Here is a 26,820-nt window from a genome sequence, read left to right on the forward strand (position 1 = left end):
TTCTCTGTTAGGGAAATTATTATGAAGGGAAGATTGTTTTCTATTGTTGTATGATGCTATAAAACTTTTTTTTTTCCCCTTTCAAATACTTTCTAAAAGTACTGAGATGAAATCCAGTGTTGTGATTAAAGATCAAGAATTCCCCTGTCCTTCCCCTTCGACGCAGCATGGAATGGTTCATAATCATGTTGTAGTTGCATGGCACAGTTGTATTCTTGGTTTACTGCTCTGCCATGGAGTAAATCCCTTTACGGATGATGTTCCCGTTGTGTGAGGCACTGCGTGTCTGCCACGAGAACGGCATCATCCGGAGGTGCTTGCGACTTCAGTGTAAAAAAAGAGACAAGAAGAAGTGGAATATGGAGACAGCAAAGTACAAGTAATGGTGAGGTGAAGCTGTCGGGCTGTAGATACGTACGGTGGTCTTGCAGAGGAGGGCTGGAAGGCTGATCTGGCAAGGGGATGAGGTGGCTTTTGAAATAGGGTGGTGCATTGGAGAGCTCCAACATTGGTCTGAAGATGGAGTGTGGGTAACGGGTGCTGGTTTCAGTGGTGCAGCTGGAACCGTGGCTCAGATTTTTAGTCAACGCTTTCAAATGCCAGAATTTGTCAGCCTGTTTGTGCGATTGTGTCATTTACTTGTCTCTGGTTGCTGATGAAGCTCGCAGGAGATAAGGGTGGCTGGATGTCAGCATCATCTAGACCTTTGCTTCTGAACCTCTTCGGTCTGTAAACTCAATACTTGGTTCTTTTAACCTTTTCTTCTTCCCCCAAGATCTCCGCGCTCCCCTCATCTTAAGCTGTGTGTTCTTTTTTGGACAGCAGTGCCCCAAACTGGACGTGGAACTTCAACACTTTCACACACCTGTGAACTGGAAAGATTATTTCATCTCTGTTTGTAGATGATAACTTCATTCATACATCTCAGCAGAACTGTGGTTTGGATTTTTTTGGTGGAGTGGCTTTGCCCCCCTATTCAGGTTGTGGGCTACAGTTCTGCTGTGTGCTGCTTGCGTCTTGTCTGCATTCGTGGAAATTATTTCTACGTGGGCTTAACTTAGGTTTAGTTAAGTTTAGCCGTAGCAGGATGCAGTTCAGTACAAACTAGTGCAAGATTCCATAGTTAGGCCACCGAAAGAGAATGGGATTAATTATACAGAGAAAAATGGGAGTGTGACTTATGGTGCTGGTAAATGTACAAGGCTATACTGAAGTAGCCCTTTAAAATTCAAACTTTTCCAGGGAACAAAAATAATTAAACTTAGAAAAACATTTGTTTGCTGTGTTAAGCCTCTCGTGTTTATAAATCTATTTTATTTCTGCAATTTGAATTTCCTGAATTGGAAGCAGGGCCATTAAAATGGGTTTAAAATTAATATTCAACAGCGCTGGCAAGCTGATTTTTCCATGGCTCAATTCTTTGCTTCGTATGCACCGATCCTCTGACTAGTGTGTTGGGCATTCTTTTTTTCTTCTTTCTTTATCAAGCCGTCAGGCCACGTTAATGTGGCTGAAAGCAGATCATAAGCAGAGGGTGGGGCAAGTGATACTGCTGTAGGAAAATAGAAAAATCATTTACTGCAGCACTGAGATTTCTCAAGCTTCGGTCTTCCTTGACTGGAAAGGCAAGTTGTGGGGTGGGATGCTTTCTTCGAAACATCGCTTTCAAGCTTACTCTGAGATTATTCGTTTTGCAAAGAAGCTTTCGTCATTTATACAGAGGACTTCTTAACCAAAATAAAGCCTTACATCTTTTTGGTAACGTGCTGTTAAAAGGTTAATCCATGTCTTGGTAGTTTGCAATAAAATGTCACCTAAATTAATTACTGTATTTAAATAGGTGAAAACAGACAAAACAGACTTGTCTTTTTTTATTTTATTATTTTATTCTTTTTTGCCATTTTCCAGCTTGATCTTTTCCCTGTGTCTCTTAGCTGGAGGGTCTCATTCGAGAAGTCAAAGTGGCCGAAGCAAATAGCTGTGCCGTGCCCGTGGGACTGTCGCGCGGGGCCGACTGCTCCGCTCCGTCGCTGTGAATCTTTGCTTCCAGCTGCAGCCTCTTCCGTGCTTCCGGTTGTATATCAAAGTAATGACACGTGGGAAAATGCAAACAGGAGGGATGCTGAATCCTTGATTGTGAGCAACACAGATATTAATATTTAAGTAAAACCACTGAGTAGTTAAAATGGCTGCTGCAACACAGTTTTGACTGGCTTTGGCGGTAGCACAAGATGTACGCCTTGAATTTGGTCGTATTTCACAGCACATCGCATTCATTTCTGCTACCTTGCTTTCTCTAAATTATAGCCCCCTCCCATCTGCAGGCACGCATGTGTGCGTATGCTGTTCCAGCAACACCCTCCTTTGCTAGTGTAGCGTTCTCCTGCCTCTGTTTAAGTGCTCTCCGACAGGATTGTCCAACTGAATGATGTTACCAAAAGGCTGTTTTTAAAGGCAGGTGGTCCCTCTCTTCGGCTCAAGCAGTATGTGAAAATCACGCTGCCGAGAGGAACTTGAAGTTCATTTTTCAACGTCCATTTGTTTTAAGCAGCGAATCTGTCCAAGGTTGTGTTTGAAAATGCCAGCGTATTGAAAGCGATTCGTTTGAATCGCTCGCTTGAAATGGAAATAAAATCAAACTTTATGGGCAGAGTTCTTCGGGGAAATGAAATAATGGAGTTTGCAAAATCACTAGTGAAGCAAAAGGAACGAGACCCATGGAAGCAGCTCCTGACAGCTGTAACAGCAGATGCATTCTGTCTTTATTTTGTCTGAAGTTTTTCACTAGTTTGCTTACAGAACTAGCTTTTTCAGAGCTGAGGATCTGGATGGGATTTGGAAATGAAGAACAACTTGCCGTTCTTTTCCAGTACGCAAATAAAAATTATGTGCGATCTCCTAAGACCTTTTAATTATCTAGAAGGGCTTGATTGGATCAGATCTGTGTAATTCGATCATGAAAATTTCAACTAATTTCTGCCTTGCTAATCTGTTTTTTTTTTCCCATGAAACTTTTTTAATAAAGAAATATTTTATGTATTCAGTATCTTCAGGGCAGAACGTGAAATACTGTCCTTGTCAATACTTAGAATTTTTATATACAACTGGTCAACCATGGCTGTTCTTACATATAAATTATGTTTGATTTGCTTTGGTCGGGTTCAGATGCGGTGCAAGAATTAAGTATTTTGATCGATGCATGCGATGATTTTTAATTGCGTTAGTAGTTTTCAATGTGGACTCTCAGTCAGCAAAAAAAGGCATTTCTAAAACCGGTTCTCCCTGCTTGGTACAACCTTTTATTTTTTTCTTTTTTTTAGGAAAATACCTGACAGAAAAGCCCTTTAAAAACTGGTGAGAGATTTGTTGAGCCACGTGGGCTCCTGTTGCGGCAGGATCGCTTGCAGTGTGTGCACATTTTCAGTACGCGATGAAGAGGACAAACTGCACAATAGGATAAAACTAGCTGCAGAGGGTGCCCAGAATTTGTTTTGTGATTCCAGTTTAATATGCTGGCTGGCTGGCTTGGAGTTTAAGGATCGTTCTAGAAAAGTTATTATGTTGGATCCATTTCTGTTTTGGTCTGCCGGATACTTTAAAAAGCCGTAATTAGTTCTGTCAGTTTAAATATTTGGTCAGCAAAATACTGCTTCAGCATAGGAAGGTGCAAAATCACAGCTGCTGGTTTTTGGGCTTGCTTCTAATTTTGAATGTGTGTTGATGTATCGCTAAAAAAAGGAAGCTCTAAGAAAAATAACAAATCAAAGATATGAATTTTTTTCTTCAGAGAAATGTCTTTCTGAAATCCGCTGCTGCCCAGCTTCCTGTGGGCACCAGGTGTTTTGTGGAAAACTACAATGTTTATTCTGCCCTTTTCGGGCTCACTATTAAATCAGAGGTCACTTATGTTTTCCCAAGCATTCTTTGGAGGCAAGTATTTTGTTTTAAATTACAATTTGCATGTATTTGTATTGGAGGTGACAATAGTTTTTAATTCCCAGCTCCTCTTCACTTTCTGCTCCAATTCTCCTGCAAACGTAGGAGTTCTGGTATATGTTGTTCCCAGATATTTCATATATGATACATAACTACTAACATTTTGTCTGGAGGTGTTAACTCTTGTTAAGCTGAATTTTAAGCATTCGGTAAAGCCACTAAATCAAACAGTATGGCAAGAAGTAGCGTGGCAAGTTCCGAGGGAAGGGCTTGGCTCTGATTTCATGGGTTCCTCTTGCAATCCGTGAGATATTCTCCATGGATCTCCCTTGCCTCTTGCATGAAAAATTTAGTAGTAGTCCTGCGTTGGACCTCTGCTGTCAGAAATGGTGTTGGAAGGAGATACAAAAATACTTGTAAGTCTTTGGTTTGTGCCCTTTTTGGGGTTTTTTGTTATTTTTGTTTTCCCATTCAGGTTTTCCCCAACCAAAGTGGAAAGTTGAGCAATTTAATCTCACTTTACTGTAGGAATTATGGATGGCTTTTGTGAAACTGAGCAAAGCTTAACCATTTCAGTCAATAGTTGCTTTACAAATCCAGACTATGGCAATGTGATCGGGTCAACGCTGTGTGGGTTTGTGGTGCTACTGAAGGGAACAATCTCTGTCCTACTGTTTTTTGTCTTCATCTTCTCTATTGCGCTGTGTTTGGGTGGCCTTGCAGTTGTCCAGGTAGGGAACAGAACTGGCTGAAAGATCTGGGAAAGACCAGAGCAGTTGTGGATGCCCGATCATTGGAAGTGCTCAAGGCCAGATTGGACGGGGCTTTGAGCAACCTGATCTAGTTGAAGATGTCCCTGCTTATGGCAGGGGAGTTGGAACTAGATGGCCTTTAGAGATCCCTTCCAACCTAAACCATTCCATGATTCTATTAAAACCATTTTTGTTTTCAGCTAGATCTGTTCACGGGGAGTGGTTAAATCTGGAGGAATGGGGAAGGAAGGGGATGTCTTCTTCGCAGCCTCACAGGTTTATTCTGCTTTATGGTGACTGTGTATCAGTGCTCTCCGTAACTGGAGGGTCGCCTTTTCTATTTGTCCGCCAGTTCCACGAGGAGGAGCTGCATCAGGTCCACCTAAGAGGCTTGAGACTGATACCAAGTTCTCTGGGTTATCTGATCTCACGAAGATTATCTGCTCGAGAAAACAGGCTAAAAATCCCCTTCAATCTGAGCAACTGAGATGAAGTTAACTTAGTTTCTACACCAAAAGGGTTATCGAGCATTGGAACAGGCTGCCCAGGGCAATGGTGGAGTCGCCATCCCTGGAGGGATTTAAAAGCCAGGCAGACGTCGTGCTGAAGGACGTGGTTTAGTGATGGTTTTTGTCAGTGTTAGGTTAATGGTTGGGCTTGATGATCTGAAAGGTCCCTTCCAACCTGGACAATTCTATGATTCTTTACTCCTCCTCCACTCCCCTGCCCCCACATCTCTCCTGGCGTTGTGTTTAACTGATCAGGCTGTGTAAAGCTTCTCGCTGGATGCCCTGTTTTCCAGTCTTAATTATTTCTCTTCTTTGAATCCTCCTAAGTTCTATCCTTAAATTATTGATCCAGCTGCTAGTACAGTATTCCAGACATGGTGGCACCAGTGCCTTGTGCAGCAGTAGTACAGTCTGTGCTCCAAGTTGAGATTGTCCTTAGATGCCTGAGAATCATGCCATGACTGGGGTCACCATGCTCTCCCTTAAGAATGCAATCAGCTGACAAACCACCAGCTTTTTGGCAACCGTGTGCGTCACAGGACCATGTGCCCCATCCTATTTAATGCAGTTTCTTGCCTTGTGCCTGGGTACACGACTTTACTTTGTTAGTTTGAGATCTCTTCTTCATCTATCAGAAAAGGAACGATGCCGAGTCCCTCTATACTTGCTCTTGCCCATGCAGAATTAATGAACCTTTTCTGTGTGGCTTGGCTATCGGCAGCTGATTTTGGTTCGTGTTGTGCTTTATATTCCCTCTGGCAGTCTTGAATCCTTAAAAATCTGCACTTACTGGTAGAAACTGTGACCTGGGTTTTGCCATTTGTGACAGATGCTGAACCAGATGTCATCAGTAACAGCTCAAGCTACTTCACTTTGTTGCAGTTTGGGCTTGTAGCATTGGTGTCCGACTGCGAGAAGTTCATCTCTTGGTTTTTGTTATGATTAATTTTGGTGCTAAATATCCCAAACTTGTGCTACTGATGATTCACGTGGTTTCATACCTCTCCTACGCAATACAGGTTTAATGTCCTTGCACTAGTCAACAGGCTTCGGTGTTCCCTTGCCTTGTGTAATAGTGGCGGTACATGCTGTACCCCTGCTTCCACAGAAGTGGATTAATTTGTCAAAACACTTCATCTGGCATGATACGATTAATCAGCAACTCGCTCCAGGATTTCCCCATGTTCTGCCTGTTGTATGAGTAAGAAGCCCACTTAGAAACGTTCTGGTCGCACAATACAGGGGAGGTTACCAGGGAGTTCCTGCTGTTTACTGGATTTTTGGATTATGTTGGAAGGGGTGTAGCCAGGTGGATGACGATATTTGCTGATCACCTGGAATTAATCAGGACAATCAAACCTAAAACCAGCCGTAACATGCTGGGGGAAAATCTCACTGCGTTGAAATGCTGCATTTTAAAAGGGTGGTGAAATTTGTTGTCACTAAATGCGCATCCTGCCTCTTCAAAAACCAAAGGAGGGAAATCATCCAAGCTGTGGGCAGTTCTCTCCATCTCCAGAAAGCGCCAGAAATGGTACAGAGAAACAACGGGATCAGGGCTGGGCTGGCTTCCGGGCAAGGAGATAATCAATAGAGTAGGACTCCCGTCTTGAGAAATACATGGCCCAGGCAAGGGAAATATGATAGGGGTGTATACGGTCATTAATATTGTAGAGAAGAGCAGGCAAACGTTGTTATAGTGTGGGCTTAAAAGCAAGCAGAAGTAATCCTTCGTGCTCAAAGCCTAATTAAATTGCGGCACCGTTGTCACAGATGTTGTGGAAGTAGCTGTGGCTGGAAGTGACTTGTATTTTATGTGACGAACTAATGGAAACTGCCCACCCCTAATGCAACATGGTGCTAAGGATGCAACCTCCGGAGTCCCCCGTCCTGCTTATAGTGAATATTTGGAGGTCATACCCTATTCCCTATTTAACCCTTTGCAGAGCACTTGCTGTGCTGGCATCTCTCGGTGACACGTCACAGAGCTGGAGGGACCTTTACTGTCCCTCATCATACCAGTTGTGGTCCTAGGAGATAAACCAATTTTAAGTCAGGTAGCTTGAAGTTCTTATAATACGAGTTTTTTGTATTTCATACCAAATTCTTGCTTGTGAAATTCAGCATTCGTTGTTTTTGGAATCTTGACCTGCACTGGGAGTTTTGTGTTTTATGTTTTTTCTAGCAAGCAGAATGTTACAACGGTGTCACAGCAAATGTCTTCTCCCTTCCTTGGATACTTGGACACCTGTGCAGGTGTGCTTGGTTCTGCCCAATATTATCACAACTTGTCATCTTGGTATTACATCGCTCTGTTCTTCCTGATCTGCAGCATTCTTTGAAAGGCTAAGGTTTGAATGCGATATTTTTTCTTTAATCAGAGAATGAGATTGAGCTGAGGCAGTAAGAAATTTGTATTTTCTGGATTTACGTAGGTGTGTGACATCTCATTTTATTTAATTGAAATTTGACAAGAACAATACTGAAGTCTGGAAACCCACAGAAGAGAATGTGGACCCTTCAGGGAGTGGTTGTTTTATGTTTCATATTCTGGAAATATCAGGGGAAATAGGAGTTTTGTTTCTACAAAATCGAAAAGCTGCTTTGTCTGTTTCTTTAGGAAGGCGAGAATTCAGGAGAAACTTCCTTTAGCAGAGGAGATTTTTTTTTTTCCCATGAAGGTCTTTCACCCCCCACTCCCATGCTTGATTTTAATATTCTGTGCTGATTGCCTCCCCCAGAAGAGCTGAAGTGCAAAAAGCCTGTTAAAATGGTGCACTGTTACTCATCCTGTATACTGGGCTCGAATCTAGCCTAATTATGTCGTTGCCAAAATTAAGCACTACTCTTTTAGCCTTACTGAGTGAAGAGCAGCCTGAGAAACAGATTTTGCATCAACTGAGTCATCGGGAAAAATTCTGATTGCGGAGCCTTTTGTTAGTGATGGGGATACAAGGAGAGGGCACAGCTGCACCTTTTGATGGAAGCAAAAAAAATAAATCGGTTTATCAACTGGGCACCTTTAAGAGTCCTGGTTTATACGATGTCTGCAGAACAGGTCTTCTGCATTCACCCAATCCTTTAGGGGAATTGCATTCCCTAAGGTGCTAGGTATGACCTGACATTAGTACTACAGGAGCAGCTAATTTAAGGTGTAATTTGTTGCGGTGCTTTGTGATATACCTGTCAACAAACCACAGCAGAAATTAGACTTATCCTAAAGAGGAGATGAGTCTCACTACTTATGAGGAATAATGACTGTGATTCACGTTTTGGAAATGTGTTACTAGGAAAACCAGGCTTTTTTTTTTTTTTTTTTTTTTTTTTTTTAACTGCCTCTGTTGAGGTGTTATTCCCTGGGAGTGCGGAACAGTGGCAGGAAGATGCTGGCTTATCCAAAAGGAGGAAACCTCCCCAGGTAGACGTAGTTACTAGACACGGAGCAGTCCGCAGGTAGCACCTATCTCCAAATCTTTTATTGCACCGAGTCCTCTTTTAACACAGTAGTTTTGGTCCGTCTCCAAAGCACCTTCTCTTCCCCCGGTATCCACCGTTAGGATACAAGTCCATGGGCCCTGATGGGATGCACCCGAGAGTGCTGAGGGAGCTGGCAGAAGTCATTGCTGGGCCGCTCTCCATCATCTTTGAAAAGTCCTGGAGAACAGGCGAGGTGCCTGGGGACTGGAGGAAAGCCAGTGTCACTCCAGTCTTCAAGAAAGGCAAGAAGGAGGAGCCGGGGAACTACAGGCCGGTCAGCCTCACCTCCATCCCTGGAAAGATGATGGAACAGCTCGTTCTGGGTGTCATCTCAAGGCACGTGGAGGAAAGGAAAGCTATCAGAAGTACTCAGCATGGATTCACCAAGGGGAAATCATGTCTGACTAATCTGATAGCCTTCTACGATGGCATGACTAGATGGATAGATGAGGGGAGGGCGGTAGATGTGGTCTACCTTGACTTAAGCAAGGCGTTTGACACGGTCTCCCACAGCATCCTAATAGGGAAGCTTAGGAAGTGTGGGTTAGATGAATGGACAGTGGGGTGGATAGAAAACTGGTTGAAAGATAGAGCTCAGAGGGTTGTGATTAGGGGCACAGAGTCTAGTTGGAGACCAGTGACGAGTGGTGTTCCCCAGGGGTCAGTACTGGGTCCAGTCCTCTTCAATATATTCATCAATGACCTGGACGAGGGGATAGAGTGCACCCTCAGCAAGTTTGCTGATGACACTAAGCTGGGTGGGGTGGCTGACACACCGGAAGGCTGTGCCGCCATACAGAGAGACCTGGACAGGTTGGAGATCTGGGCAGAGAGAAACCTTATGAAGTTCAACAAGGGCAAGTGTAGGGTGCTGCACCTGGGGAGGAACAACCCCATGCACCAGGACAGGTTGGGGGCTGACCTGCTGGAGAGCAGCTCTGTGGAAAGAGACCTGGGAGTCCTGGTGGACAACAGGATGACCATGAGCCAGCAATGTGCCCTTGTGGCCAAGAAGGCCAATGGCATCCTGGGGTGCATCAAGAGGAGCGTGGCCAGCAGGTCAAGGGAGGTCATCCTCCCCCTCTACTCTGCCTTGGTGAGGCCACACCTGGAGTACTGTGTCCAGTTCTGGGCTCCCCGGTTCAAGAGGGACAGGGAACTGCTGGAAAGGGTGCAGCAGAGGGCTACAAAGATGATTAGGGGACTGGAACACCTCTCTTATGAGGAAAGGCTGAGGGATTTGGGTCTCTTCACTCTGGAAAAAAGACGGCTGAGGGGTGACCTTATCAACACTTATAAATACTTAAAGGGTGGGTGTCAGGAGGATGGGGCCAGGCTCTTTTCAGTGGTGCCCGGGGACAGGACAAGAGGCAATGGGCACAAACTTGAACATAGGAAGTTCCACCTAAACATGAGGAGGAACTTCTTTACCCTGAGGGTGGCAGAGCACTGGAAGAGGCTGCCCAGAGAGGTGGTGGAGTCTCCAACTCTGGAGACATTCAAAACCCGCCTGGACATGTTCCTGTGTAACCTGCTCTAGGTGACCCTGCTCTGGCAGGGGGGTTGGACTGGGTGATCTCCAGAGGTCCCTTCCAACCCTATGATTCTATGATTCTATGATTTTCTTGCCTGTGCAGTGCTTGTTCATCGGTGTTTGGCAAACGATGCGATAGCGAAAGAAATCGTGCTTCTGGGCTCCCTAGTTTGTGCTGGATAGAATTGGGCATCCGGAAGTCTCCAGTGATTGGAATGTGTTTGGCCAGATTTTACCTTCCTAGGTTGTTCCGTTTTTTTGATGCCAATAGAGCAGTGTTTCTGTATGGGTAGATTATGACTTCTAAAGGAATTATAGCAACCTGGGAATAAGTGCAAAGCCCGGAGCAAACCAGAGCCTGGCGTGGAAGTATTCTGCCAGCACCTGTTGCGCAGTCTGGTTGTTATGGCCCTTAATTCCAAATACAGTTTTTAAAATCCTATCTTATTTATTTATTTATTTTTAAATCACTTTAGCCTTTTTGGACTCAGTACCTTTTACTCACATTTCTGGACTTGATAGCATCCTTCCTAACAAAATGTTTTTATTATAGGATATTTTCAGAATCACGGACAGTTGCCTGCGTAGCTCTAAGAACACAGAAGGCGGCAACTTGAGGAGAGTTTATTGGTCTTTATTGCGATGCTTTTCTCGTGGTCCGTAACTGAGGCAGGATGGATACGGAAGCATTAATTTGAATTAATTTGGTCTTGTTCTTTTCCTTCACAGTCCTGATGTCGCCCTACGTGCAGTATTTAAATACTAGATCTGTTTACAAATATGCTAAAGTTTGAGCCGTCGCAATAAACTCCAGGAAACTTGATCTGTAATTAAAACTTGCTGCTGTTAACCTAAACCTGGTGGATTTTATTTATCTTGCTCCAAACAGCGTTTCTAAGTTTCTTCTATATATGATGCTGTTCAATTCTCTCCGTAGTTTTTCTACCAGCCACTCAGCCTTCGGGACAGGTTGACTTTCTGTTTGAATTCTATTTCTTCCAAAAATTAGAGGCGATTTCTAGGAAAGTTATAATCTCATGACAAGGAGTACATGGTAAATTAGTAGTTACCCTCAGTAAATAGCTGACGCTCTGCTTTTCAATACCGTGGTGTCAAGGTGGCTTGGGAGAGGGATGTATTATTCTTTTTTAAATTACAATTTATGGGCTGAATCATAAATTTAGGGTCATTTCCTGTGTTCCAGGCACTGGAGCGCTCCCAGTCATGTCAGCATCAGGCTTGCTTTAAGGCTAGAGCAACACCATTAAATACAAAAGTAGTTAATGACTTTTGACTCTGGCTTTTGAAGTGCCCGATCTGTGGGTCATTGCAAACTGGGAGATTGTACTGGGACAGTATCACTGCGTGCCCTGTTCTTTTTCTTTTCCCTTGGCTTAGGTCTGTGTAGTCTAAATCGCCGTTGTTCAGTCTTCCTTGGTATTGCTTTACGAGGCAAATACTCTTCTCTCTGTCTCTCCAGTAGCTTTCCCGTGCATCTTTGTGATCTCCTCAATAGGAGCAACGATTAGTGGGGGGGGAAAAAGGGAGAATTTCCTTACTGACTATAAAATTGCTAATATTGTAGCTGTATGGGAATTTCAGAAATGCATCGTTTGACTCCAGTCCTCAACTGTTGTGTAACACCGGCGTGTTCTCCTCAATGTATGTAATGACACTTTGTGTGTCAATTTAAATGAAAGATTTATAAAATATCTCTTTCTTACTGAATTTTTTTTTTGTCTTGCAGCCCTGGAAGAAAGCGTGATTTTTCACCAGTGCTTTGGAGCCAGTACTTTGAATCTATGGAGGACGTTGTGGTAGAAAATGAAACTGGCAAGGATATATCCTTTTTTCCAGACCGAACTTTTCTTATACTCAGTGACTGGGACGGTATCGCGTGTCGTTTCGTTTCTTGGGGTTCTCTGCAGCTTTTTCATCTTCCATTTTTTCTTTTGTAGGGATCGGTATCAGTAACTAGAGCTTCTAAGCTGACAGTTCAGATGTATTAGCAAGGTCAATTCCTGGCGTTGCTTCTTTAGTAATCATTAATTTAAGAAAAGTGTATCCAACAGTTCAATAACATATTTTGCAGGGAAATGCTCATCAGTTCCCATAGCTTAAACCGTGTCAGGATCAAAGCTATTTATTGATTTTTATTAATGATGGGTAATTAACTGGCAATCAGTGAACCGTATGTTCAGGATCAGTGTCAGCAGTGCAACAGGTAAACCTCAACACTGAACACTTAAATGTTAATAAATACTTGCAAATTTCTAAATGCCTTTTTACAATGAATCCTAGGACATTCTGTTCCTGTACACAAACAAACAAACATACGTGCATGGTCATATGCACCCCCAAGAAGTGCGGGTTACAAGCCCACGCGGTTTCTTCTGGGACTGCAGGATCTACTGGTGCCCATCTCCTGTGGGAGGTGTGGATGCTACCCGTGCTACTCCCATGTGAGGTCACGTACACACACCCAAGGTGCGGGTCCCTACTTGTTGCACCCCGAATTGTCAGTCCGCTAGCTGGTGTGCAGACAAGGAAGCTTCTTCTGGCCAAGGTGGAGGCGGTGGTGCCATCAGGGAGTCTTCTGGCAGCATCACACCAGGTTTTGACTGCTGCTGTTTCCTCTCCAAGATCTCTGCCCCATTTGCAAATGTTCCTGTTGCTTTTATATTTCTTTTCATGCTGATTCCTCTTTAAAGTCTTCCAGTTACTGTTTAACCCAACTGATGGCAGTCATCCTCTCTGACGTGCTCAAACCACTGTTGTATCCAGGCCGTTTACTAACTGGGAGCGCCCCAACAAGCACGGTGTGTGAAGGTACTGGGACAAGACTTCCCATCTGTTCTACCTCTGCCTACAGCTCTGACAAAAGCAGGTTTGGGAGGTACTTCCAGGTCTTTTGACCTAATTACAAAATGGAAACGTTTTAATCTGTGTTTAAATAACACAACCTTGTAGTTTAAATAGTTGCCTGGTTTTTAAGCATGCATATTCTAGCTTGGCCATTAGGAAAACCAAACGCTCTCCAAATACCAATTTAGTAATTATTTCTCTAATGTCAGTAGCATGTGATGCTTTGAAATGAGAAATTCGTCTTTGTTGTTTTCCTCAGCTTGTCGTTATTTTGTGTTTATTAACTGCATTTGTCCAATCGATCCTATGAACTCTTCGTGATATGCACCTTGTCTGCCTTTGATGTAGGGGCCGGGCGCACCCCTGAGGCTTCATAAATAATAAAATTAAACGGATAATGGACCTATTCGGATAGGTGGTGTACATAAGCATCCTAAATTTAAACAAGTCTTAGTTACTTGGGATTTATGGTGTTACCTATGACCTTTAACAGAAGCTTGAGCTCCTGTATGATAGGTTGTGGGCAGATGCGTGCAGTGGAAGCAGCTGAATTAATGAATGGAGTTGGTGCCCGCTGTCTGCCCCAGCTACCTGTTACTGCTCCATCAGATCTCCTTGTGTGAACAAACCTCAGCTGAGGAAGTTATTTAAGCCGACGCAGCTCACTGTAACTGAAATGGCGTAGGGAGCACCTGCATGAACTGTTTGCGACCAGCAGATCCAAAGGGCACTGCAGTATTCAGCACAAAAACGATGAGCAGCCTCATTGGTGACCGCAGCTAGCACCCTTAGAGTCAGAGGAACACTTTTGGGGTTCCACCCCAAGAACAGACAGAGAACAGCAGAAAGGAGGTGAAGTGACTTGTCTGATCTGTTGGTCACAGTTTCGGGCACTGAACGCAGATCTCGCAACTCCCAGTTCTGTGCCTTTCCCTAAGGGATGTTGGTTTTAGTGTTAGTTAAACTGATTTTTCTGTATCTAAATATATAGTGTAAGGGGACTTTAGTTACCTTAGTGAAGCATCTTTGCTATGTATGTTCCAGAGAGTAATTAGATTGCCTTTAAAAATCTTACTTACTGGTTTGTCTGACATTTTTCCTTGGAAGTAATAAGAAAATACACCAAATCAAAATTACATGCACCGAAGCGTGTGCCGATCACGGTTTGGCTTTGCTCCTAATTGTTTAGTTCACTGTTGTGCACAGGGGGAAAGGGTGCGGGCAGGAGATGGGTGCATTACAGGGAGGGGGAGACTTGGACAGCAGGAAAACAACTCTTGAAGCTTAAATAAAGCAGATTTTGTCCAGGTTGTGCTTGCATGTGCCTGTGGAGAAACGATGCCTCAGGTGCACAAGGATAGAAACAAAACACTGTGGGGCATTGCAGACTCCAAAGCACATTCAGCTAAGTAACTTACTTCAAATAACATTATGAAATGTCCTTAACTGTTCATACACTTTTCGAATTTACAAAAGCGGATTGGAGGGACCTGTCTTGCTGCTGTTACACGGTGGAGGCCATTCTGCTCTTTCCTGGGCTGTATTTACTGTAAGTAAGCTGCCGCTTTGTAGAAGTTTCTATGTATGCAAATATAGTCCTCTGAGCGTGGAAGGCAGCTAACCGTTCAGCTATATTAAGCATGGGAAAATCACTCCAGAAAACTGTTTTATAATCTCCTGGTGCGCACCTGACTCAAGTTTTCTAAATATTTCACTGTCAGTGTATTTATTATGTAGGCAAAGCACATGCAAAGGTTTATCATCTAGCTTTTAATTATCAGCTGTAACCAAAACTACATAAATAGCTCATGTGTTTTAATGAAGTGCCAAGACATTTCTCGTGATAGCATATCCAGTTTTTTTCAGAAGGCTGCTTTTTCATGACTGCTAGTGAAAGTTCAACAGCTTTATCTCATCATAACAGCGTTATCTTTGCGTGGTTAAGGTCCTGTTTGATTTGTTGAGAAACCTCGTTTGCTGCACAAGCAACTCTCTGAAGAGCGAACTGAGGATGGGTGTCAATAGGAGTGAGCGTGGGGACTGACCAAACCAAAATTCCTCCCCCAACCTGTTCCCTTTAAAAAATAAAGGGAGTTAAGGAAGAGGACTTTTAAAGGATTCCAAGGAAATCACTTGCAGTGTGTGATTTTTATTTGGGACCTTTTTAATCCAGGAGCTCTTCAAGCTGTCTAGTGCCCTTAACAGAAGGATGCTGTAGGATGACTTTCATGGAAGTGCGGCTGGACAGACGGAAGTCTTTACATCTTCCCTTTGGCTGTGTCATGTTTGTTACCTTTCAGCAGTCTGGTGGTGTAGATCCCTTTCAGCAGAGAGTCAAATGAGTAACAAGAATTAACATTTTAGAAGAGTCATTACCAGCTGCTCTTCGATTCCCGACATGGCTACTGTTGAGTAATCCTGATGGTGTAATCGTAAACCATCTTATAATCAGACAGACTAGAAAAATACTTTACTACCTGGGCTGTAATTTTGGTATTGACTAGTAGTTTTACACCTAGCAGTTCGTTTGTAACTTGAGCTGACCCAGAGACTGCAGATATAAGTCTTCTGAAACTGTTGAACTTTAAGACTTAAATCTCTGTCTTACTAAATGCTGTAGGTACTTGCTTGTGGCTCGCTGGTTGCCAAGGTGCACGCGCGTCTTTTCCTCTGCTAGTTTAATGTTTTTTGTTATGGTACACAAGTACCTTGAACAGATGTAGTGAAGGTCACTGCTTTTCACTGGAGACAAAGGTATGAAGTCACATTTTTCTGATTTAAGGAAAGGGCTTCTTACAAGTCACTTCCGCCCTCTCTAGAGCTCTTTATTTCCAACAGCAACCCCAATACTGGTTTTACATTTAAAACTCTCCAGAGTTGAATTTAGCAGTGCGATTGCAGTCGTAACACTGTACCTTATGCTTACTGCCTTTTTATGTTACTGTGAGCAATTAACAAAGTTAGATCATGACAAGATCATAACAAGATAGATCATATACAAGATTTACGCCTTGCACTCGGGACTGCGTCTGGAGAAGGAAACTGCCACAACAATTAGCCCACGCCTTTGTGTGGCTGCTACGGAATTATTTCCTTTGCGCATTTTGAAATTAAAGTTTGTCCCAAGCAATGCAAGTGTTAAATGTTTGAGATGAACCAGAACTTAAAAAAAAAAAAACAAAAACAAAAAAAAAAACCAAAAAAACCCAAAAACACAAAACCAAACAACTCTTCCCCCAAAAACCAAGAAGAAACCCAAATTGGGAAGCATTGAGAGTAACCATCTATGAATAAAATAACAGCCTGCAGGACCGATGTGCTCCTTTCTTCCTTTGCTTCTTGGCCTGGTAATCTCCCGGATGATGTGTTTGTACTTCTCTTGGCCAAAGTACTCCTATTTGGATAAAACTCAGGGCACTGGAAAGCCTCCCATTCTCTCACATCATGTTGATGATCCTCTTTCCTTACTCCCTACTGACAACAGTTTGATTTTTAGCAGCAAAGAGTTCCTCTGACTAGTTAAATTATTGCTTAGGTGCATAAGCACCTTGCAGATTGAGGTTTCAGGGTGTCTTTAGGGGCTCTAAAATATTTAACTTGTGGATTTGGTGGCTTTTGGGAGAGCAACTGCTAGAGTCATTTACGAGCTGAATAGCTGAACAACTAAAATATGAGGACTGGGCAGCTTTCAGATCTCTGCCCATTATGTAGGTGGTTCTATTAAGAATCCCTCAACAAATTCCCCCGCTCCTGCAGGGCTGTTAAATAATCAATGATTCTTTCACACAAAAAATCTTCCTTTCAACAGAGAATGCCATTTAATCACTGTGATGCCTGAAATAACTTACGTAAATTGAGTTGTCAGGGACAAATAGAACCACAATCGTGTTGCAGCCCTACCTGACTTGAACAAGATTCGTCACTCGTTCCCCCCGACCCCTTTGGGCTAATCCATTTTTGTACACTTTAGTCTTACTGTAAAATTCTGTTCTTTGAGAGCAAATTGAATGCAAGCTGCAAAGCAGCGGCTTCATCTTCATCTCTGCTGTATAGCCAATTTTGTAACGCGTGGGGCTTGGGGACGGGGGACATTACTTTGGTGTCTGTAATCCTGCTGCTGCGTTTTGGTTTTCAGAGGTGCTGCAGAGCTTGAATTCATTAGCCCAGGAAACGCACGTAATGTCTTATGCACAGTGAAGTAAATGTCCTCGGAGGTGGCGTTAACAATGGTAGAAAGGGTGGAGGTGTGGTTAATTAAGGATAGTTTATATGAAATATTCTTGCTTGCTTTCTGTGACACCTCGTGCAATCCGGGTTCAGCCGCTTTGTTGGCAGTAGAGACGTTTTGTCCCACCATCTGAGCCTTTGCCATTATTTCAGGGAGTGCTTAATGTTACTGATCTTTTTGTGGATGAGGTGTGGCACTTTGCAAATTATATTATCTTTGTCCCTTCTTGCAGTCTGCAATCATTAGCAGGATTCAGTGTAGGATTGTGGCTTTAGATCTCCGAGGCCATGGTAAGTAAAATAAATACATTTAAAATCACATAAGCATGTTACGCACTCTCATTTTTTAAAGAAGATATAATGAATCCCTTCCAAGATGACTAAGAAAGCATCCTTAAGGCATAGAATCACAGAATGGTTTGGGTTGGAAGGGACCTGAAAGATCATCCAGTTCCACCCCCCTGCCCTGGGCAGGGACACCTCCCACCAGCCCAGCTTGCTCCAAGCCCCGGCCAACCTGGCCTTGAACCCCTCCAGGGATGGGGCAGCCACAGCTTCTCTGGGCAACCTGGGCCAGGGGCTCACCGCCCTCACAGCCAGGAATTTCTGCCCGAGATCTCATCTAAATCTCCCCTCCTCCAGTTTGAAGTCATTACCCCTTGTCCCATCACTACATGCCCTTGTAAAAACTCCCTCCCCAGTTTTCCTGTAGCCCCCTTCAGATACCGGAAAGCTGCTATAAGCTCTCCTCAGTATTTCAAACCCAGTCTCCCCGGGGTTGTTCAAAACCAGGGATGGAAAAATGGCTTCTAGAGCTCTGCAGCCATCTGTCCTCAGGTGCCAGAAGCTGAGACTCCCCATGCCTTTGTGTGAGGCAGTGGTGGCCTTGTTCCTTCCTACAGGCTGGCACTAACCCCCTCCTTCATATTTGCATAACCTATAGGTTGTCTTTACCATTAGAAATAAGGTCTGTTCTTTTAGCTTTAAGATACATTGCAAATATGGAACAGTTATGGGGAGCGTTTCCTACCCGTAAGCTATAATGCGATAAAGTACCAACCGTTCCTATTAATTCCGGGTTTCTTAATTATTCATATTAACTGCAGTAGGCTTGCTCTTAATAACTGTGCCAAAAAAGCTTTGTACAGTTGCTGCTCTAATTCCTGAAGGGCCTGAAGGTTTCCAGCTTATGTGAACTTTACTTTTTTTTTTTTTTTGTTCTTTCAGGAGAAACAAAAGTTAGGAATCCTGAAGATCTGTCTGCAGAGACTATGTCAAAGTAAGGAAGCTTACCCTCTCTCTTCAGTATTTCACTTCTCACAAACCTTTATTTTCTTTCCTTGAATGAACAATCAACTACTTGAGGACACACAACCATCATTCAAGGGGGCTGGAAGATAGTTTCATTTCACATTATTCTGGTAGTTGTCCCTTTTTTTCCTTCCGTTTTGGGACAGTTTGAAATTTGTTTGAAATTACACCTCTTCTAGCTGAGTCAGACTCCAAACTGGAGCCGTTCTCTAGATACCCTCAGACTTTAAACTCACTTTAAATATCGGTGGCTTCATTGCAGTGAACACTTTAAACCTGCAACACGCTGTAACACTTGCTAGAGATTTCCTAATAGAAGGGGAATGCTTAATGCTTTCCTTGGACATAACCAAGTGGGGCATTTTAGCTTAAAATTACCGGTTTGGTTCTTCCTGGGCTCCTCGAGCGAGCGTTCAGAGCGTGCCCGTCTTAGACTGGTAGCATCCCCAAAGTGTGGGTCACAGACTGAGATTTCCAAGCGTGGAGAGAGTTGCTTTTTCAAACTATCCCGACCTGCTTTGGGATGCAAATCCCCCTCTTGACAAAGCTGTAAGAAAAACAAATACCCACCGCTAAGCACATTACGTTGTGTCCACATTTAGTACAAAGAAACTCTTTGCTGTGACTACAATTAAATCACAGAGGATTTTGTAGACTTCATACGAACAAATCCACTGGGTTTGTTGTGGGGAGGCCATGTGTGAAATGTATTCTGACTTCCATTGTGTACCGATTGCTGCTGCTTACGCCTTGTCAGGTCCTGATGTGTTACTGTCCTCAGGAGATGCCCTATGAAATGATTAGAATTTTTTTAGATCTGGAGCAGCACTACCTTGGGGGGAAAACAAATTCCTTTTGTTTTTAAACCTTTCTCTCCCCTTGGCAACGAGCTTGAAAGTTATTCCTCAGTAGCTTTTAAATGGGAGCCTTAAATTATAGCTGGTTTTCTTTTTTTTTTTTTTTAATTGAATCCTCAAGCAACTTTTTCTGATGGAGCAAACAAGTTGGTCAACCTTTTTTTTTTATTTTTTTGACTTGTTTTCTATTTTCCAGTTGTAGCACTGCTCAGGTCTCCGGTTCCTCTGAATGGTTTTAGTCAGGAAAGCCAATTTGGGTGTTTTCAACTACAGTGCTCTTAGATTTCAATGATGAGCTCTGCTATTTTTTGGGGTTTTGTGAGTGGCACCAGCCAGCTTTCAGGTACTGCAGTGACAGCTTTAGTTTAAAGTAGGTGCCTTATGGTAAGGAGGAGAAATTGCCCCTTTTTTTGTGGTATCTATGCTCATAGAAAGTCTGAATCGTTTTGCTTTTGCTCGGTGGTGTTTATCTCTGCCTTGGTCAGTAGGGCTCAGTTATTTTCTCTTTTCAATTGCAAAAGGTTTCTCCCTTCAGAACAGTGAATTTCTTAGTCTGCGCTTCCGTGCAAGAAGATTTGACAGCTTTCTCGCCTTTTACGTGAAATTCCTAACAGCAAATGTCAACGTAAAAGGTTCTCTTCAGGCACTTCTTTTAAATGAACGCTTTCTGTTGGTAAAAAGGGCAATGACATGCTTGTTCAGGAAAGTATTGGCTGGAACGATTTCCTGCATTGGTGCCTAGATGAAACAGCGATAAGAGAATAAACTCGTCTCAATTACCTGTGGGTTAAATGAGCACAAAGAGGATTTGAAGCCGTACATCTATTTTGGATCTGTACTTTCTCCTCCCAATGTACAAATCCGCTTCAGAAATGTATCAAGGTAAGAGATGCCAACCACGCTTTTATCTCAATTTGGCAGAGACGTTGGGAATGTGGTTGAAGCTCTGTATGGGGACCTTCCCCCCCCTATCATGCTGATCGGGCACAGCATGGGGGGTGCCATCGCAGTGCACACGGCCGTCGCCAATTTGGTGCCAAGTTTACTGGGTCTGTGCATGATCGACGTTGTGGAGGGTAAGTGTGTGTACCCTGGGACAGGCTTCTGCCCCCTTCAGTGGGGTTCTGTCTTCCACGTTGATCTTTTATCCGCAAATCCCTGAATATGGAAAGTTTTGCCCAGTTTTTAAACCAATGCCTACTCCATCTTCCTAAACAGATGCTACCTACACAGAAATCTTTCTATTGCACCCCCCTCTTTTTGATTTTCCCAGATGGACTCTGTGTTTGCTATTTTCCTGACAATTTGTTTGCAATACTTTCTTGTTAGCGAGGAGAAAGGTGGCTTTTTACATAATGCATGACGTTGATGAGTGGTTACTGCCTTCTCTTACTATCTGAACTGTCCTACCTGTTCAAATATTAATTCTCTAATGTGAGAGGAGGTGTGACTGTGGGTTTAGGAGTTCTAAGCTGTACTTTCCTTAACAACATTAAATCCCCAGCGAGCTCCAGCTCTCTCTGAGAGCGTTCCCTGGTAGCCAGTTCTGTATGGAGGGGATGTGGCAATAATTTCATCAGATGCCATAAAGTTAAAAACTTGGTTTTAGGTACAGCTATGGACGCGTTGAACAGCATGCAGAACTTCTTAAGGAGTCGTCCCAAAACATTCAAGTCGCTTGAGAATGCCATTGAGTGGAGGTAATGCATGGGCATACGTAGTCTCCAAAATCACTTGTCTTTTTAGCTTGGCTCCCAAAGGAAACAAAGTTTGTGTAATTTGTCTGTTTTCGCCTTTCGTGCTAACTTCCCCGACTGTTGTCACCAATTCCTTGGCTGATTTGACAGGGAGAGAGAGGTCTCAAAGATAATTAATTTCCTGGGAGAGTTGGCTAGGCATTGGAGAAGGATCCTCTAAGAGCTTCAACTAAGGGAAAGCCTCATGGTATGAACTACGGCTTCCTTGTAAGTGTCCCAGCTATTACAGAAGAAGCTTGAGAGATCCCAATCTGTAAGAAATGGGACTTATTTCCAGTTCAGAAAGAATTAATTGCACATCTGGGAGCTGAATTTGAAAGGGAGAGGCCTGACGGTTAAGTTTGTAGACTTACCCAGTTCTGTTCTTACCCAGCCCACTTCTGGTACCAGTTACCCAGCATAATTTTTGACCTCTCCCTGTCCCCTGCCATGAGGTGGGTATGACCCCACTTCACTGTTTCCCCATCAACACTTCTCCCGCGTGTCTTTTAATTCACAGTTACAGGGACAATGGGTGGTTCAAGTAAGTTGTCCCATAGTGTGAGCCACTCCAAACACCTTCTGAGAACGGGAGGTTTTGGGGAAGTCGTGAGCTGTAAAGACCTTTCGCTCCAGTTTCTGGGCCTGCTAGATGCTGATTCTGTTTAGTAACTATTTATGCCCTTCCAATTTTTTTTCTTTTCTAGTGTAAAAAGTGGACAGATAAGAAATCTTGAATCTGCCAGAGTTTCTATGGTCGGTCAAGTCAAACAGTAAGTGATTTTTAAATTTATTTATTTATTTTAGAGCTCTTAAAATCATCTTGTATATTTCACAATACCATTCCACAGAGCATAAATGCACTTGGAAGTGAAAATTTCTTCTAGCAAATACAGTTTTCTTATCATTTGATCGCAGTTGATACCTGCAGCAGCACTGAACGATAATCATGTCACTTGGAGAAAACCTGGCCAAAATTTCCCTGGGGCAAAATCTGCGAAGAGCTGTGTTTTAAAAAGTTTAACTAGTGCTGGTTGTGTATTCCTTGCTTTCTCCGCCTTTCCGCACACGTGAACAAATAAGTGTTAGTCTGATGCCTCTTCAGAAATCTTGCCCTAAATCGAGTTGACCTTCTGGGTATTGTATCTTCCACTCCTTTTAGTAATTGTTTAATTATTTATTGCATTTCAGGAGTGATCTGAGGTGGGCTTGGGGGATTGGAGTGACCTGCCTGTGCCGCTCTAATCCTTACCATACCTCGAGCCTTTACAAATGTCCCGCACCCCATTTTTAAAAAAGCTATCGTTGACTGTTTTGCCACTTCTGCCTCCTTTAGTTGTTTGCATTTGTATTTGCACTCTGACATATATTCTGCACAGGTCCCCAGTGCCTTGGCTAGTCACGACTGTATTTTTCATCCACAGCTACTTTTAAACTTGGGGGGGATTTTTCTCAGCCACTATCTGAGAAATTGCTGACTATTTTAGGTTAAAAACAGTTTGGGTTTTTGTTTGTTTTGGCAGGGAATCAGTTTCTAGTTTTATTTTCACAGGTGCGAAGGGGCTGCCAGTCCTGAATGTCCTAAAGCCATAGTGGAGGGTATTATTGAAGAAGAGGAGGAGGAGGAAGAGGATGAGGAAGGGGGAGGCTCTGTCAACAAAAGGAAGAAAGAAGATGACACAGAGGTAGGGAGTTCCTTGCTGTGTTTTCTGCTCGTGTTTGCACAATGCTCCCTTCCAAGAGAAGTAGCTGCGTAGGTATCCAGATCGTTCTAACATGAAAGGGAGCGACTCCAGGGACCAAAAACTTTACATTGTGACTGTTGTTTTTCTTCTTCGTCTTGTGCCACTGATTCTGTCCTGAACTGGCACCTGAAAACATGTTTGGTTTTCTTTCCTCGGGTGCTCACAGATTTAGTGCATACGGCCTGAAATGGGGCTTCTGGCCTGAATGAGTAACGCTCTTTTTCTGAGTCTTTCTTGTATTTTCGTTTGTCTCCAAGGTGCAGTAGCATTCAGGAGGTCATGCAGGCGATTGCAAGCTAGGAATGTAAATTCCTCGAGGAAAATCGTTGCAGCCAGCTTAGCCCCTTTTATTTCTGTCACCTGAATAAGAGCCAAGTCTGGATGTTCAGACAATTTGGGAGCTGTTTGTGCCAGTGAAAAATAGCAAATTGAGTGCCCTGAAAACTGCAGCCTTCTCTTCATTTGTAGGTTTAGCACTTACTGACTTCGTTGTTCCTTACTTGTATACTTTTTGATTTGGAGAGAAGTTTAGGAGCAAGGAGGGTCATCCAATTGGAATCCACCAGAGGGAGCCAGTATTTTTTAGATATACCTCCAAGTGGCACTCTGAGTTCATTTTATTTCAGCTGTTTTACTGATCGCTAATGCAGAGCTCTCTCTCCTCCCTGCAGACAAAGAAGGAGCACTTATACACATGGCGAATTGAACTGGCGAAAACAGAAAAGTACTGGGATGGCTGGTTCAGGGGTTTATCTAACCTCTTCCTAAGCTGCCCAACTCCAAAGCTTTTGCTTTTAGCTGGTATGTGTCTCTTCCACTCCTCTTCAGGTTCAGTGGCTGGTCATTGCAGTCCCGCATGACGTTAGAGAATAGGGCCAGCGTTTGGCTAATGTTTCTCCTGATACTAGCAGATCTCTCTTCCACCTTGGCTTTTCTATGTCTCTTGAAATATCATAACCCAGTCCATTTGATCCGTGCAGATCTGGAATTAGTTCAGCGCCTCTAATATCAAAATAGCACATAATGACATACTGTGCCTTGCTGCTGTCGGGTGGGTGTTTTACTTGTATGGTGTGGAAGAAGAGCAAACAGGACAGATCCATGCCATCATAATCTGATAGCCTTCTATGATGGCATGGCTGGATGGATAGATGAGGGGAGGGCGGTAGATGTGGTCTACCTTGACTTAAGCAAGGCGTTGGACACGGTCTCCCACAGCATCCTCATAGGGAAGCTTAGGAAGAGTGGGCTTGATGAATGGACAGTAAGGTGGATAGAAAACTGGTTGAACGACAGAGCTCAGAGGGCAGTGATTAGGGGCACAGAGTCTAGCTGGAGGTCAGTGACGAGTGGTGTTCCCCAGGGGTCAGTACTGGGTCCAGTCCTCTTCAATATATTCATCAATGACCTGGACGAAGGGACAGAGTGCACCCTCGGCAAGTTTGCTGATGACACAAAGCTGGGGGGAGTGGCTGACACACCAGAAGGCTGTGCCGCCATACAGAGAGACCCGGACAGGTTGGAGGTCTGCACAAAGAGGAACCTTATGAAGTTCAACAAGGGCAAGTGTAGGGTGCTGCACCTGGGGAGGAACAACCCCATGCACCAGTACAGGCTGGGGCTGACCTGCTGGAGAGCAGTTCTGCAGAGAGAGACCTGGGAGTCCTGGTGGGCAACAGGATGACCATGGGCCAGCAATGTGCCCTCATGGCCAAAAAGGCCAATGGAATCCTGGGGGGCATCAAGAAGAGTGTCGCCAGCAGGTGGAGGGAGGTCGTCCTCCCCCTCTGCTCTGCCCTGGGGAGGCCACAGCTGGAGTACTGTGTCCAGTTCTGGGCTCCCTGGTTCAGCAAGGGGCTACCAAGATGATGAGGGGACTGGAACACCTCTCTGATGGAGAAAGGCTGAGGGATTTGGGTCTCTTTGGTCTGGAAAAAAGACGACTGAGGGGGGATCTTATCAACGCTTAGAAATACTGAAAGGGTGGGTGTCAGGAGGATGGGGCCAGGCTCTTCTCAGTGGTGCCCAGTGACAGGACAAGAGGTAACGGGCACAAACTTGACCACAGGAAGTTCCACCTAAACATGAGGAGGAACTTCTTTCCTGTGAGGGTGGCAGAGCCCTGGGCACAGGCTGCCCAGAGAGGTGGTGGAGTTTCCATCTCTGGAGACATTCCAAACCTGCCTGGACGCGTTCCTGTGCCACCTGCTCTGGGTGACCCTGCTCTGGCAGGGGGTTGGAGTGGATGATCTCCAGAGGTCCCTTCCAACCCTATGATTCTATGAAGCTGCCCTTCAGCCTCCACTACTATGATTTTTTCCTACGGATATGGACCTGATTTGAACTTTTCAACTGAAAGTCAAATTATCAATGTTGTAGAGCCAGTTCTAGGCCCTTTTTGTACCCTGATGGGAAATTGTGTAACCAAGATAACAAAGATAAATACTCTTTTAAGTTGTAGGGAAGGATGTGTTCTTGCGTTTTTGGCTGGGATTCTTTCATGTCACTTTACACTCTTGAGGTGCAGCAGTGCAAACTCCTTGTGGGTGTCAGATGATGTTTCTTTTGAGTTTTTCAAGCCAAATGTCTCCTTGAAAACGTTGAGTAAAGCCCTGCTTAGGCAGTCATGTTCTCTCTGGCTTTTCTCCGATACATCTGTTTATTTGATTGTAGGTGTTGACAGGCTGGATAAAGATCTAACAATTGGACAGATGCAAGGTAAATATTTAATATTGTTACTCTATCCTTACTGTAATGCTCTTTTTGGATGGTAGCTTGTTGCTATGGGTACACGAGAGAGAGCTGGAATGGTCTCTTACCAGGTGCAGTCAATATTGAAACAAATGTGCATTAAAGAATTAGTCCATCCCAAACTGTTCTTTAACTGTCTGTGGTTGTAGGAAAGGTGGAGAAGTTGAGAAGAAAAAGGTTCAGTTGGAAGTTGTGAAGGGTGTTGCCACGGTTTTTGTTCAGTGTTTCCAGCAATGGGACTGCCACACTTCTCTTGGACCAGAATGATGGTCTGCGTGGGTTCTTTCTAATCAGTTTTTTCCCTTTCTAACAACATTCCTGAGGTTCCTAGCTAGAACGCTTGGGACCATCCAAAACTGTCTGGTCTCCTGGTGTTTCTGGCAGACATCAGACCAAGATTCATCATCTGCATTAATGTTTTGGGGGTTGTGGTTTGGGGTTATTTTCCCCTATCCCAGCTTCATTGATTCCCAGAGCAACCGGTACTGGAAAGTAGTACTGTGTAGCAGGATAAACATTACGTTAAGGTAGATCCGATAATCTGATAATGCTTCCAACTCTGAAAGGTAGCTCTAAGAAATTTAGCTTCGTTTTAACTCCTGGGACCCTGCTCTAGTTACACCTGGAGAAGACGAATTAAGCAGCTGGTTCTTGCTTTCTTTTGAAACTGCTGTGTGTATTGTACACTTTGCTTTAGACTCTTGTGCCTTCCGTGGTCACTCTTTGCCTGATGCGTTTAGTGAGGTTTGTTTGTAAAGAATGCGAGATCCTTTTTAGAAGAATTCAACAGTCACGGTGCTTTTAAGAGTGTAGCGTCTGATGTTTCCTGCGTACACAAGAACTGCTTGCTGTTAGAAATCAAGGCCACTTGAAAAGCAGCTGCAGTGATGACTCTCTTGATCCGCAGGGAAGTTTCAGATGCAGGTCCTCCCACAGTGTGGCCATGCAGTCCATGAAGATGCTCCAGACAAGGTGAGCAACGCCGTGTTGAAGCTAGATAAGTCACAGTCTTCACGGTTTATATGCGAAAGGGGTCTGTTGCTTACTGTGAAGCAGAGATTATACTTCAGAGGCATTTTTTGGCATGACATCTTAACTGGCTATTTACAAACCAGCTTGG

At 43.8% G+C, this 26,820-nt stretch overlaps 1 protein-coding gene across 5 annotated transcripts in view; it reads left to right on the top strand.

The window, feature by feature from the left end:
• PPME1 (protein phosphatase methylesterase 1) overlaps positions 1-26,820 on the top strand; it is a 36,962-nt gene that overhangs the window by 3,594 nt on the left and 6,548 nt on the right. For all 5 annotated transcript variants that reach the window (XR_010070115.1, XR_010070119.1, XR_010070116.1 and 2 more), the window contains exons 2-12: positions 11,956-12,049; positions 14,530-14,622; positions 17,534-17,591; positions 18,528-18,579; positions 20,390-20,544; positions 21,078-21,168; positions 21,912-21,977; positions 22,757-22,889; positions 23,621-23,750; positions 25,623-25,667; positions 26,608-26,672. Coding sequence is in view for 1 of the 5 variants with exons in the window: in XM_063327804.1 (XP_063183874.1) it covers positions 11,956-12,049; positions 14,530-14,622; positions 17,534-17,591; positions 18,528-18,579; positions 20,390-20,544; positions 21,078-21,168; positions 21,912-21,977; positions 22,757-22,889; positions 23,621-23,750; positions 25,623-25,667; positions 26,608-26,672 (982 nt within the window). In the remaining 4 variants the exon portion in view is untranslated. The remainder of the gene's footprint in view (positions 1-11,955; positions 12,050-14,529; positions 14,623-17,533; positions 17,592-18,527; positions 18,580-20,389; positions 20,545-21,077; positions 21,169-21,911; positions 21,978-22,756; positions 22,890-23,620; positions 23,751-25,622; positions 25,668-26,607; positions 26,673-26,820) is intronic.

Source organism: Chroicocephalus ridibundus, chromosome 1 (genome assembly GCF_963924245.1).
Source record: "Chroicocephalus ridibundus chromosome 1, bChrRid1.1, whole genome shotgun sequence".
Classification (NCBI taxonomy): domain Eukaryota; kingdom Metazoa; phylum Chordata; class Aves; order Charadriiformes; family Laridae; genus Chroicocephalus; species Chroicocephalus ridibundus.